The 14,785-nt window shown below is 39.1% G+C and overlaps 1 protein-coding gene across 1 annotated transcript in view; it reads right to left on the bottom strand.

The window, feature by feature from the left end:
- Positions 1 to 14,785, bottom strand: part of LOC110024101 (protease Do-like 7) — a 161,367-nt gene that overhangs the window by 24,143 nt on the left and 122,439 nt on the right. The window contains exons 18-22 of the mRNA XM_020723860.1: positions 7,620 to 7,790; positions 7,462 to 7,541; positions 7,158 to 7,385; positions 4,552 to 4,767; positions 4,328 to 4,485 (exon numbers count right to left, since the gene is read on the bottom strand). Of these exons, the coding sequence (XP_020579519.1) occupies positions 4,328 to 4,485; positions 4,552 to 4,767; positions 7,158 to 7,385; positions 7,462 to 7,541; positions 7,620 to 7,790 (853 nt within the window). The remainder of the gene's footprint in view (positions 1 to 4,327; positions 4,486 to 4,551; positions 4,768 to 7,157; positions 7,386 to 7,461; positions 7,542 to 7,619; positions 7,791 to 14,785) is intronic.

Genomic DNA, 14,785 nt, shown 5'->3' with positions numbered 1-14,785 from the left:
ATATATATATATATATATATATAGTCTCATGGTAAAAATGAGTGGGTCCCACTCCAAATATGAGGAAACTATGCACAAGAAAGGTCCACTTGATCCTTCTCTCAGTGAGTCCCACTCCCTCGTATATAACCCTTGAAGAGAGAAACAGACGCCGACAATTGTCTTAAACAAACTCATGCAAAAAACTGACTTAAAACACAATCATATATTTTTATATATATAGTCTCACATTAAGAAGGAGTGGGTCCCACCCAAATATGAGGGAACTATGCACAAGGGCCACTTGATCGTTCTCCCAGTGGAGCAAGCCAGTCGCATGAGGCTTGTGCCGCACCCGCAAGGTTCTGGGCGCCCCTGCACCGGGTATGACACTCCCGCATCAATCTGCATTGGGTATGGCGCTCCAATTTCAATCTCTTAGGGTTGCGAGAGCTTCAATCTCATCTATCGAAGCTCCTGTTTCCTTATAGTTAGGTCAGCGTCGTTAAAGATATCAGGAATGATATAATCTCCCGACAAGTAATCCTGTCGGAGCTGACATTCCACTACATGTCTTAATAGAAAAAATACACATTTTTTTTTGGCACATCTTGAGCTGGAGTTGCAAATAGATGTAGATTCCTGCAATATAACACTCGAGCCCTTAAGTTTGAAATTTTCTCCTTCCACTTCCAATACAAAGCGAAATGTAGCTGATAAGAATGCGAGGAGAAATCGACTCTAGGAAAAAATATTTGGGAGGAGAAATCGACAGACTGCGAAACACTTACTAGAAACCACTCATAATGAAATCTGTGGTAGGCTGTGCCACTCTCACTAGCAACCGCTCGAGAGAGACCTTTTCTTTTTCACTGATAGGACCAAGGTTATATTGAAATTTTCTTTCCCGTAAAACTCCTAAGACAATTTTTAAAGTCGTGGTTTGTCCCTCTTGTTTGGATATCTGATGGTGCGTACACTGCTGAACTGAATTTAATATTCGAATAATTCCATATAATCTTCAAAAAGTAATTCAAAATTTTCTCATCTTTGATAAGTTTGACCTCCCTCAAAAAAGTCAACTTAAGAAATAGGCTATATATCTAAAAATTTTGAAATCTTCTTATCTGAAGTTGCCTTGTGTCCAACATCGGTTCCTTAAATTCATAACCCTTTTGAACATTCAACGTCAGTCCTAATGATGCTCTTTCAAATGCCTACAAAAATGTAGTTCGAGACACCATAACCTCATACTTTATATGAACACGCATTACCTCAAACTTACTACATTTTAAAACAGTTACTGTCAATTCAGCTGGAGTCTCTCTCTAGTGTTCAACTGGAATCGTTGGAATCTCTTCCTTGTCAAATGGATGCTAAGAATCCTTTCTGAAATCTCCACCTTCTCCTGGATCATTGTTTCTCTTCAACTACTCACTGATCCTTAAAAGAGACCATTCTCTTGGTTGTGCACTCTGATTCGGTATGCCCAATTCCATGAAACTTGAAACATTTTCTGGCAGACAATAATGGTTCTCCACAGCTTCTCTATTCTAAATCAGTTTCTCTTTAGGCGGGGTCGACTTGGATGTTTCTTTGGGTGTACTATGACCGCAAGATCCTAAAGTTGAACCCTGTTTATAAAATGTGATGGTCATCCTATTATGTGGTCCCTCTACTTTTGAAGTTGGGGTCCGAATATTCGGCCTGTAGTAAGCTGAAAGAAAATGACAATGCATCTCCTGTTTCATTTTAGACCAGGTGGTGGTCTTGTCTTTTCCCTCACACTAGTGTAAGTATTTCAAATTTTGCCGCCAAAATAATGCACACTTCTTTAGCTTGATGGCGATTACTTTCACCATTCAGTCCAATGAGATATCCCGACACTGAAAGACACATTCCAAGTTCCAGTGCTACTCAATGAACTCGTTCGGATCTATGTGATCATCAAAATATGACATCCAACTTTATTTCAAGATTTCGGCTTCTCAAATATATCGGGTCATATCTTCGAGGTAGAGTTCTTTCATTCCTATAATCCTTATGGTGGAAGTGATTCAAGGCACCATTATGGCAATGAGTGGCCCATTACGATTGCTTAGTCTAGAAAATGGTATGCCTCGATTGTAGTTGTCGGGTTTCTGACTACATATTCTCCCTAGAAATCCCCTGGATGCCTCTTCGTGAATTTCTCATGAACAACATCATGTCCTTTCTCCTCGATCAAGCTTCCAATGATTATCTCCTTGGTTGCATGACTAGTTTTTTGGCGTGGGTATGTGAAAAGAGGTGTGTAAGGGAGAAGGTGAGAAAGGAAAAGTATAGGTAGAGCTAGGATTGGGTATTAGTGGATGCAAGAAATTCTAGGATAAAACTAGGGTTAGGTCAGCTCTGATACCAAATGATACTAGTGTTAACCAAACCACAATAGGAAATACAAATATTATTACTGAAAATAAATAGATGGTTATAATTAAACACACTAGAAAAGAAAATTAGAATGAACACGATAGATACTCTCATTAGAGCTCAATTTATGGCTGGTGGAGGTCAACTAAGAGGTTGGGGAGCTGAGGTGGGTGGCTGAAATGGGTTCGCTGTGGCTGAGACAGCAAAATGAGAGGCTGGAGTCACGTTGGCAGTGAAACAGAGGGTTGGGACAGTGAGGGCAGCAAGTGGGGTAAAAAGCGGAGAGGCGAGCCGCGGTGGGAAAAGCAGGAACAACTAGGTGACAACAAGAAAACAATTTGTTGTTTTCTGGATGAGGACAACAAAGAAGAGAAGCAGGGCACTACAAGACAACAAGAAGGTTGGAATGAGAAGACTACAATGAAAAATAACAAACGAGTACTCTTCGGGGAGACTGCAGCGATTGGAGAAACAAACGAGATAGGGGAAGATAATCACTACATCAAAAGAGAGACACAACAAAAGCACTACCCAATCTATCAAATACAATCCTCGAATGGAGAAACAATGCTGATGGCTTTCCTAAACAAACTCATGCTAAAAACAGACGTAAAACACAACAAATAACATATACATAGCCTTAGGGTAAAGAGGAGTGAGCCCGAATCCAAAGTGGAGGGAAATGTGCATAAGGAAGGGCCTCTCTATCCTTCTTCCACTGGACCAAGCTGGTCGCATGCTGTTCATGCCGCATCCACGTAAATGGGCGCATGGCGTTCCGATGTCAATCCACGCTTGGTATGAAATTCCCGCGTGACTATTATGATCAAATCGGTGAGTAAAATTGCTTTAAAGTTGAACAATTTCTCTAATTCTATCATCTATGACATCTAAAGCATCAAAACCTAAGAGCACTCACAAAATCTTCACTTTAATTTAGTAGAAGTATGGTCGGCAGTTGCATCCTTTTGTTGTGGTTTAGAAAATTCAAAACCCAAAAGCTTTTTTTACATGCCCAGTGGCTTCAACTTTTTGCCTTCTCACTTGAGTCAATCCTTGGACAAGCATAGCATGCAAAAAAAGCCCACTTGTAAGTTAGGTTTGAGATAATGATGAATTAGCATTTCTTAGTTCTATTGTGGTCTTCAATAGTTATTTCCCCACCATTACATGTGTCTTGTGATGTCATTGAGAAATTTCTATACTTTCCTTTGGTCAACTTTAACTTCATCGCCAATCATAGAGTGATGGAGAAGAGGTCTAATGGGCTTTGAGGCTGGCAGCCCAAGCATACCTTGAATTGATTCTTCATCACTAAGGAGTACACAATTCGATTGAAGGAGAACTATAAGATATTGCCACAAGTCTAAGCCCCTTGGAATGCTTGCTGTTGTAGCCATTAGAAGATCCATGATCGTTTTATTCATCACTTCTGTCCATTTATCTATCAGTGAATGGAAAGATGCTCCTCTTTAACTTGTGCCCATTATAGCCTAAAATGACTCCCAACAATCGGCAGAATTGGTTGTCCTTGTAACAAAGAATGGAATTTGAAAGTCCAAAGTATGCTAAAACAAATTGGAAGAATAATCAAGTAGATTTAACAATTGTATTGCTTTTTTTTTCCCCTCTTCATATAGGGGATCAAAATAATTACCTTGGAGAAGCAATCAATGACCAAAAAAGGCCCCTTTTAAATGAATTCAAATTAGATCTGTATAGTGAACCCATCTAGACATGGATAGAAAATGAATATGATCAAAGATGTAAGCTAAATTGCATGAATTTTTGACAGACCCTGATGCTGAAACTCCTACAATTAGAACTGCAAACACTTCAACACCAAACAAGAAAGAATAAAAAATGAATCCTAAGACCAACACAAAATGCTGACATAAATCTAATAATAATAAAGATGAGAAAAAAAATAGAAAAATACCTTGCCAGGTACACACCATGCCCTTCTTCAGGAAGAAATCCAAGGGCACGAACAGCTGAATGGGGGTCTTGAATGACGGATCCGCACCAATTGACCATACATGTTGAACCATTGCCATCTCTGACATCCGTCCCAACAAGAAGCTCAATTTCTTGGCCCTGAAACATCAAAGTCTCTAATTACAGAATTATTTATACAGAAAAATATGTGTTGCAATGATTGACCTGTCTAAATATTGTTATCTTAAGCTTTCCATCACTATCATTGAGCCGATCCAACTCCTGGCAAGCGTTTTCAATGTCACGGAAGCATGTGACAGGCACTTTGTTGATGGCTAGAATCATGTCTCCTTGTTCTAAATGCCTTTCAGCATTGGATCCTGCCCAACAACCTTTAACACGCAAAACCTGCTTTCTTACTGGATCTTTTGTAGCAAGAGCCTGCAAAGAACAACTGTAAAACATAACTTGTGGGGCCCCAAAAGCATATCTAGAGTAATCTCGAAAAATTAACAGATTAAAATAGATCTTAGTAAAAAAGTAAACGCACAAAAATATAGTCTTAAATGTTTGTGTAAGGTGGTAATGTCAAATGGAAAAAGGGATTATAAACATTTAATCTATCATCCTGCCACAAATTGATTTCATAAAAGATACCTCTTCAAAACCATGAAATCCATTGCTAACCAGTGAAAACGTGAAAAAGGTCTTGTGATGAACTGAATCATGAATTGCAATCAATCCACAATAAATTTTTTTTTGAATGCATGAAAAAGTATTATTAGTTGTCAGAACCAACTATTTATTTGACGACTGGGCGCTCAAGGGCATTGTTGCAGATCGTACTCTTGAAACATACCGGTTTTCTTATTTCAAAGCCAAAAATACTTAACATTTGAAAATGAAATATCATGTCTAATTTGAAATTACTAATATAATTGATGTAGTGGTTTTTTATTTTTATAAACACAAAACCTATAGTTTTTAATGTTGGAACCTATCCCATATTGTGAAATCACTCGAGTAGAATGAAGACAAAACTCATAAACATTGAGACATCTTTTGGTGTAGCGGTCGGAATTTCATCCAAAACTCCAAAGCTAAACATGCTCATAATAATTATGTGTTAAAAAAAGATAGAAATGTTATCTATTTCAATATTGCATAATTTAAATTACATTTAAGTAATTTTAATATTTATTACGTCATCTGGTTCAACCTCAGTTAAACCATTAAACCTTGATGTCAAGACCCAACCCGAGACTTGGAATTAATCAAGACAGAAATAGAAAGTCGGACGGTGAGAACTAAATTTTCTATATTCGCCTACAGTTTAACAAATGAATGAGCCACTAATCTAATTAAATTAAAGCAATATATTTAAAATTACCTTATTATTGGTTGTCTTTATCTTCTATAAACGCTATCTCTTTTAACGCTTATCTTTTAATTATTTAATTGACATGAAAAGTTAGTTTAAAATAACTCAAGACTAAACAAACCAGTAAATACTCATACTAATAAACCACAACAATGCAAGAGAAAAATGAAACAATATGCATGCTAATCAAGCTTTTAATAAATCAATAAAAATATTTGATGCTATTCAAAGAACTTTACTATATCAATAGCATATCAATATCATTATATATCCACACAACAATCACAGAAGCACTATTTAAAAAATGTGTCAATTAAGACATATCAATATCAATATCATTTTTCATATACGCACGGGTACCTTAGTGTTCCTCCATTAGTATCATAAAGTGGTGACTCCATCATAGTCATTCATGCTCATACAAGCAGTTAAATTAAATATGTCATTCATGTGCTCGTCGCATTCATGTCAATATACTATAAATAACATACACCAATATATGATATTAAATAACTACATACATTCCTAAAAATGTAACCAATAAATAAAAATATATATATCAAAATAAAGTTTGTGCAAATATCACTATCTAATAATGCATAAAAAAAATAAGAACCAAAATATTACCATAGATTAAAAGTACGAGTACTCATATCGATGAAGATTAATTTGTTCTTGAATTTGTCTTAACCTCAACCCTTTTAAAATTTAATCCTACAGAAAATATGCATATAAAATTTAATTATAAAATTCTTATTAAATATCTTACATTTAAAAACCCTCCCGATCAATCCCTAAGCCATGCGAAACTCCTCTTCTCCCCTCTACAGGAGACGATCTTCTTCCTACGCATGAGGGCTCAACTTCGGCTCCCTCGCTCGAAGTTCGACGATGTTGCGAGAGCGTCTCGACATCATCTCTCCCCAGCCGCACTTGCCGCAGCCATGCAATCCCGAGAATCCTTCGCTTCCATCGTTGGTGTCGATCAATTCTTAGGTTAGTCCTTTCTTGCCTCTATCGTCCCACTACACGTCAATTTATACATGAAAAATATGATTTGATTTTCCTGAATCTTTTCGGGTCATCTCGCCTTCATTTTCCTGATTGTTCGATTCCTTTCCCATCCTCTTCAGTTTCCGGTCTCCTCGCTTCCTCTTCTCTCTCGCTAAGCTCTTTGTTTCCTCCCCCACTTTTTTGGCTCTTTAATTCTTTCTTCAAGTTAACGGTTACACTTGAACCTCTCCCTCCCCCACTTTTTTGGCTCTTTAATTCTTTCTTCCAGTTAACGGTTACACTTGAACCTCTCCTTCTCGTTCAAGTCATTCCAGTTTTAATAACCTTGCTAACCAACATAAGAGAAAACCATATGCAAATTCAAAATCAATATGCCAAATAAAACCATGATATTCATTGAAGCACACAATCATCAAAAGCAAAAAAAAACAATTACCTTTATCCAAATGTCACTCAGTCCAAAACTTCTTGCCTTTGAAAGCAATGTCGGATAAAGTTCCACTTCCAAATTTCTAACAAGAGGCATTGGTCTTTTCATGCCATTTATAAGTAGTGATGGTCCACTAGCCCCAGAGAGTATTTTATCAAGTACTAGGCTTATAGCATATATGGGTATACCTCTAACAAATTGATGATCTTCTAAAGAGCTGCCACCATATTTCAGCTGAGATGACAATAAAAAATTATGAGTATTTTTATCATATAGTGAAATAATCAAATTATGATAAAGTATTGCTGACCTGAGCAGAAAAACTTGACCATAATGCTTGAACTTTTCCTTGTCCATCAGTCAACACACCAGAAAATGTGCTACCAAAATCTAAACATAGAAACATTAGCACTTCTATTAAAGGAGGCATTCCAGATACAGAATCCGTACAGCTAAAAAGTTAAGTACCTGTGTCAAGTTCAATAACTTCCATATTTATAGCACGGTACCTTGGACAGTCAGCTGATGCAATATTTAGAGCAGCACATGGGTTTGTAACAGTGGATTTTCTTGAAGTTATTTGTAGACTTCTACTTAGTCCAACCAGATATACAGATTCTCCACGTCGCAATGCAGGTTCTGAAGGAAATGTAAAGAAAGGTTCAACTACCAACATTGTTTATGATCCACAATCACGAAGTGCAAACCTCCGAACTAGATTATTTAGAATTCAAGTTAACCAAAACGGAATGATGAGCCGTATGTTAGCATCAACAGTTTATAAAGTCAGGTGCAAGTTATGCGATTCTTTCCAGTACATAGTCAATAATCATCAAGGCCTGAACGTATAAGCAGTCATGTTCGTGACTCCAGAACACTATATAGAGCACTTTAACAATTTAAAAGCTCTGGCATTTCATTGTGAAGAGTGTTACAGTAACTGATTCATTATTGTTTTAAGTTTCATTTAAAATGTTGATAGATACATAATTTCCTCAATCAAGCAGATTAACCCGTATACCCTCAAACATCTGTGTCATTTGAATTTAAGAAGTCTTCTTCACATCCAAACTCAGCATCAGAGTCCCGGTTTTATGCTCAAATGTAAACCAAAGCAAAACAAAACATAAGTTTCTACACAAAGGAAATTTGATTTCACATACCTACTAATGCCCCTAATTTGAAGAAATATGCTCCTAATGTTTTTATTTCTGTAAATATGCCGGACAGTTCACTTTGAACAAAAATATCCCTAAAATGCCTGATATCATACAGGATTTAACCCAAACCGTGACTCGAATGACAACTTTATTGTTGATTTTGAAGGAAATACAACATCAACTCGTAAATAGAAATCAACACAAACAAATGGACAATATAATAGGACAGGACGAATCAGAAGATAACAGTATAAGAAACACAAAAAGGGCTGAAACAATTTTGGGCGGCTTCGGAGGCCGGAGAAGTGGGGGGGGGGGTGGGTGGGGGAGGGGGGGGGGGGGGGTTGGTTGAGCTGGGAAGGAACTGGGGACCCGCACCTTGTTGGAAAAGACGCCGGAAAGGAGTGCTAAGGCCAGGAGGAAGTGATCAGCTTGACTGAGGCGCTAGGAGGCTCGACAAAGGTAGAGAGAGTCACGGGTGGGGGTGCAGCAACCTGGGAGGAAGGGGGCGGACTGTTGTGTTGCTGAAAGAATTGGTGGTTGAATGATCTGAAGGGTGGAAGGGTGACGCCGAGAGGAGGAGATGGAGCAGCGATACACACCATCTAGAGCGTGATACATCTGTGGCACTACTCGCCAAAGGGTACAACTCTCAAAGAGCGAACACCAGAAAGAAGCACCTAAATCAAAAAATCAACTACTACTTAGGACCTAAGAAAAAAATATATATAAATAGAGAGAAGACTAGTAGCTAGCAATGGTAAGATCTGAGAAAAGAAGGGGAGGAAATGGTAGGAAATGAAGAGGGGGACTACAACGGCTAAGAGGAGGAAGGAGCGCTGCAGCGACTAGGAGGAGACAAAAGATTAAGGCACAAGAAGGAAATGATCGCGGAAGAGGAGTGAAATCGTGAGTCTTAAATGGATTTGAACCGGTCCTAGTCCAGCAGAGACATTAGGCCGGTTCAAAAGGCCACGCCCGATCAACGGGTGTGACTTGCTAGCGGGAAGTGATCGCGGGCAAGAGTGGACCCGCATCAATCCCCCGAGGTTGAGGGAGCTTCAGCATCATTTGCTAAAGCTTCGGGTGACACTAAACGTTGTTGAAATTCCGGAGACTCTTGACAGGTCAATTTTATATGCGTTGTCGTTCAATTTTGTTTAAATGTGGAACGGTCCATCGACTCTGGGCATGAGTTTGTCGTATGCTCCTATAGAAAATCGTTCTTTCTTCAGTTGTATCTAGGGGTGTAAACGAGCCAAACACAAGCGAGCCCAAGCTCAGTTCGTGTTCGGCTCGTTTATATTTCGAGCTCAAAAAGTGTGTTTGTGTTTGACTCGTTTGCTGAGCGAGCTGAACACAAACCGTTCACGAATAAAGAGTCATTTTGACAGGCCTAATCAGCCGTAGATGTTGAAGGATTGGAGCAAGATTTAAATCCTATTGTTTATATTAAAACCTCATTTAAATATAATTTAATATATTTTTATTCTATTTTTTTAAATATATATATATATATATATAATTGATTAGTATGGTCAGGAGAAGGGATCCAAGGGGCAGACACCAACTCTTGTCTTGTGGTGATTCCCTCCTCAAGTTGGTTTTAATCAGGTTCATTGGGAGCGCATTCAGGCACGTGGGGTGCACTAAAAAATCAATGAATGCCTATTCAACAATGGCCCCGCAACTCCTATTCAGGAAGCATCAGGTGTAGAGATGAAAATTCACATTTCACATATGCTGGAATCTATCATTGTGGCAACAACTGTCTTTCCCTCTACTGCGGTTCTAATATCTAATCAGAGTGAGGATCACATGAGTCAGTTTTCAGATGAAGAATGACAGGTTTACACTTCTCGGCAGAAGAAGAAGGCTAGGGGCACACTCCAACTTGAAAACTTAATGGACAAAGGCTGGCGGTTCAAATATCAAACACAAGAAAATAAGTCCAAAAAAATTATCTGGCTCCGCTCCTAAAACTAGAGGAAGAGACATGACTAAATTGGCTCGTCCCTAGCTATTTGTTTTCTGCATGCTCTAATTTTTTTTTTGATGTGTCTATCTATATCTTTTTGCAGGGGTATTACCATACTCGGTATTATATTGGTCGGGTGCCTTTATTGGGACTTCTCATACAACCTTTAAGTATCTCGTCCCTAGCTATTTGTTTTCTGCATGCTCTAATTTTTTTTTTGATGTGTCTATCTATATCTTTTTTGCAGGGGTATTACCATACTCGGTATCATATTGGTCGAGTGCCTTTATTGGGCCTTCTCATACAACCTTTAAGTATCCTGTCTATTTCAATAAAATCAGTCATTGGGCTTTAAAAAAAAATATAATTGATTAGTAATATTTCAAGCCAAAATGAGTCGAACATAAACGAACAAATATTTATTAGAGTTGTTAGTATTCGGCTCGTTAACTAAGCAAACGAGCCGAACATGAGCTTCTTAACGAGTCGAACACGAGTTGTTCGCGAACAACAAGCCGTTTTGACAGCCCTAGTTGTATTCACACGAGGCTGCTTTCCGAAAATGTTTCCCTTTTCTTGGACTTATTTTCTTGTGTTTGATATTTGTGATTTTGCTTAGAAATTGCTTTCCCAACGTACTCGTGACGTTGTTGAATTTGGGAAACACGCTCTATAGCATTCTCGCTTCTCTTTGTGGGGGGCAAAAGTGGGACCAACTCAAGGGGAGTGAACGGGTTGCGACCGCACACAATTTCGAATGACGTGTTTCCTGTGGTCTAGCTTGTTGATCTATTGAAAGCAAATTCACCTTGAGCGAGAATGAGATCACACTGTTTGACATTTTTCCTTACGAAGTATCGAAGAAAATTCTTAAGGCTCCTATTAACTACTTCAGTCTAGCCATTTGTCTGAGGATGAGCCGTAGAACTAAATTGAAGTTTCATGCCTAATTTATTCTAGGGTTTCTGCCATAAGTGGCTAAAAAATTAACATCCCGATCAGAAGTAATGGACAATGCCGTAAAGTCGAACGATCTCGCGGAAGAACAAATCGACAATATGAGATGCATCCAACGTCCGGTGGCAAATGACGAAATGTGTCATCATTGAGAAACGATCAACTACTACAATGAAAAAATCCTCAATCCTATGTGTGCATGAAAGTCCTATGATAAATTTCATGCTGACATCGACCCAAGACGCTTTAGGGACCGATAAATGTATATAATCCAGTATTTTAGCCACGTATTTTGGTGATATTACAAATATTGCATTGTTAGATGTTTCGCTCCACATCTCGTGTTAGTCGGGGCCAAAAATAATGTTCTCATTAGTGCAAGAGTTTTATCTCTACCAAAATGACCGGCCAATCTGCTATTGAGGTTCTCCTAGACGCTAGCTTCGCGTAGTGAGCATCAAGGAATATATAGTTTGTTGTAGCGGAACAAGTAGCCATCTATATTGTAGAACTGCCGATAAGGTTTCAACCTACACAGTTCCAAGACTTCCTGAAAGTTTTCATCTGTCTCATATAAGTTTTTTATAACATCAAAGCCTATCACGTGCGTCTGCAAGAATGTGATCAGGAGGTGATGGCGGTTTTAGTGTATTTGCAATGCGGTTCTGATTTCCGGAATTGTGTTTGAGTACAAACCGGAAAGACACTAAGAATTTTTCCCAAGTAGCGTGACGCTCTTTGAGTTTAATTTGACTGTTTAAAAATTTTAGAGCTTCAAGATCCACACAAACGGTGAAATCAGTTGTGAGTAGGTAATGACGCCAATGTTCTAAAGATCTAACAATGACATAAAATTCTATCGTAGGTGGAATATTTTCGTCGAGTCTCATTTAATTTTTCGCTGAAACAAATTATAGGGTGACCACCCTAACTTAGTACAACACCAATGTCTATGACGGGAGGATCACACTCAACCTCAAAGGTTGGGTGAAATCAGGTAAGGCAAGAAGTGGGGCTTGAGCGACTTTTTCTTTCAATATATTGAAGTTGGACTGTACTGTGACTGTCCATGCAAATTCTTTCCATTGCAACAACTCTATGAGAGGGCAGTGATAGTGTTGAAGTTGCGAACAAATCTTCAATAGGAGGCTAGCCTAAAAAATTGTCAAAGCTCGGTAAAAGATTGCAGCGCGGTTATATAAATGGACCCCACACTTCTTGGGGTGGGTGTTTAGTTGATCGGATCGTAAGACCTCGAATATCGCCCGTAGGTGTTGCGATTGGTCATCTTCAAATTTACAATAAGCCAAGATATCATCGAAGTAGACCACCACGAATTTTCCAATATGTGCTCGAAAGACTTGATTCATTAGGCGCATGAAGATGTTAGGTGTGTTGGAATTTTCCAATATGTGCTCGAAAGACTTGATTCATTAAGCGCATGAAGATGTTAGGTGTGTTGGACAGGGACATCCCGAAAAACATGATTGTCCATTCATAAAGGTCATCTCGTGTCTTGAAGGCGATCTTCCACTCGTCTCCCAGTCGCATTATGATCTGATGATAAACACTCCGTAGGTTAATTTTTGAGAACGGTGGTGTTATACAATTGATATAATAGATCTTCAAGTCGTGGTATGTGAAAGCGATATTTGATTGCAATTTTGTTGATGTCATGATTGTGGGGACGATGAGAGCGGAGACAACACATAGACTTGTGCTTTAACGTACTAATCTTCTTTTAACAAGATCTTGCACCTGATGTTGGAGTTCCTCGTACTTCACGGGTCGTGATCGATAGACGAGTCTATTTGGTAGAACATACCCTAGTATGAGGTTGATGGCTTGTTGAATGTCCTGTAGTGGAGGTAATCCATCTAAAAGGTCGTCAGTCATGACGTCTTGGGAATTGTGTAGGAGTTGTTTAAGTTGTGTGTGTATCTCATTATCCATACTGGTACCTTCTAGGAGGACTAGAGCTAGTGCTATCGACGCATTGCGAACTGATTGCAAGAAGCTGGCCTGTGAGAGTAATACGTATTCAGCGTCGGTCGTGGCTCGCACATCTTTTACAGGCAATAACATGATGTGTTTTCCATCCTTCTTGAAGTTGTATAATTTTTTTAAGGCAGTTATGTTGCGCTTTTCGGTCGAATTGTCATGGTCTCCCCAAAAGAATGTGACATGCGTCCATTGAGACTACATCGCCCCAAACTTACTTTTGTAGTTGATTGCCGATGGAGAATTCGACTAAGAATTGTTGATCGACATGAATTTCGTTCCCTTTTCTTAGCTAGATGAGAGAATAGGATCGCAAATATTTTTGTGTGGCTTAGCCTAACTTCTTGACCATTAGGGTGGAAATGACATTTTCACAACTACCGTCATCAATGATTAAACTGCAAATTTTGCCTTTGTACATGTAGTACGAAAGATGTGTTGTAGCCATGAAGGGTCTCATTTGGGTTTTGAATGAAGGACCCTTCGTATGGCCAATAGTTCGCCTTTGTCGCTGGGGAGTGGAAGTGTTTCTTCTGAACCATCCTCAGATTGAGCTTTCTTGATTTTCTTGACTTCTTCGACTACGCCTTATTCAGTAAAAGAAATAATGCAGGTGGTGGGTCAATTGACTATGATGTGGTTTTACCCGTGGCACCAAAAACATTTTCATTTGGGAACAATCCCAAAGGAATTTTGCTTTCGCGTTTCGTGCTGCGTGGGATGGTTTTTGTGCTTCCTGGTAGTGTCTTGACAGCTTCCAATGTGGTCTTGGAGGTGGATGTGGTTTGAGATCATGATTTGAATGTCGACTGCTGTTAAGAGGAGTTTTGAGAGTTGCCTTGCTTTTGTTGTTGTTCTACTTTTCATGCGTCCAATATGACTGGAGTTGTACAATGTCACTAATGACGGATTTAAACCTCCGGGACAACGAGCTATTGTGGGCTCCTCTCATTTGCAGATGATCGAAATGTACAGTGAATTCCTAGACCGACGGGTCACACTGCTGTAGATTATGGAGTTGGAAAAACATATCCTAGCAACAGTAGGGCGGTAGTTATTTTTTTTGCATTGTCTTCTTCATTTTGGCCGACTTAGTGATCTCTTCGTCCCCGTCACGTTGTCGTTGCTGTGCAAGTTTTCCCGCCATAACAACACACCTTTCTTTAGTTTGATAGCAGCCAAGCTTTACCGATTGTCCTCGGGTACCTCATTGTAATCAAAGATGTGTTCGATTGCTTGCAACTGATCGATGAGGTCGTCAGGGTCCATGCTTCCGTCAAATTCTGATAGATCTGTTTTGATGTCGAAATCCTGATAGGTGTCGAATGTGGGCTCCTCGTGTGATCTCCTATGATCATGAATGCCAAAGTGACGTGGTTGATATTCATTATCGCTATTGCGGAAAAACGAATTTAGGTCGTTGTCGTTGCTCCTCTTTGACTCTGTCACGGTCGAGAGAAACGTTGCCTCTTCGCTTTCCTTTAGCAGACCAGCTCGACCTCTGTCTCTCAGGTCGAACACGCAGTCAAGAATGCTTC

Source organism: Phalaenopsis equestris, unplaced genomic scaffold (genome assembly GCF_001263595.1).
Source record: "Phalaenopsis equestris unplaced genomic scaffold, ASM126359v1 Scaffold000246, whole genome shotgun sequence".
Lineage (NCBI taxonomy): Eukaryota > Viridiplantae > Streptophyta > Magnoliopsida > Asparagales > Orchidaceae > Phalaenopsis > Phalaenopsis equestris.
This window is presented reverse-complemented; position numbering and strand designations above follow the sequence as displayed.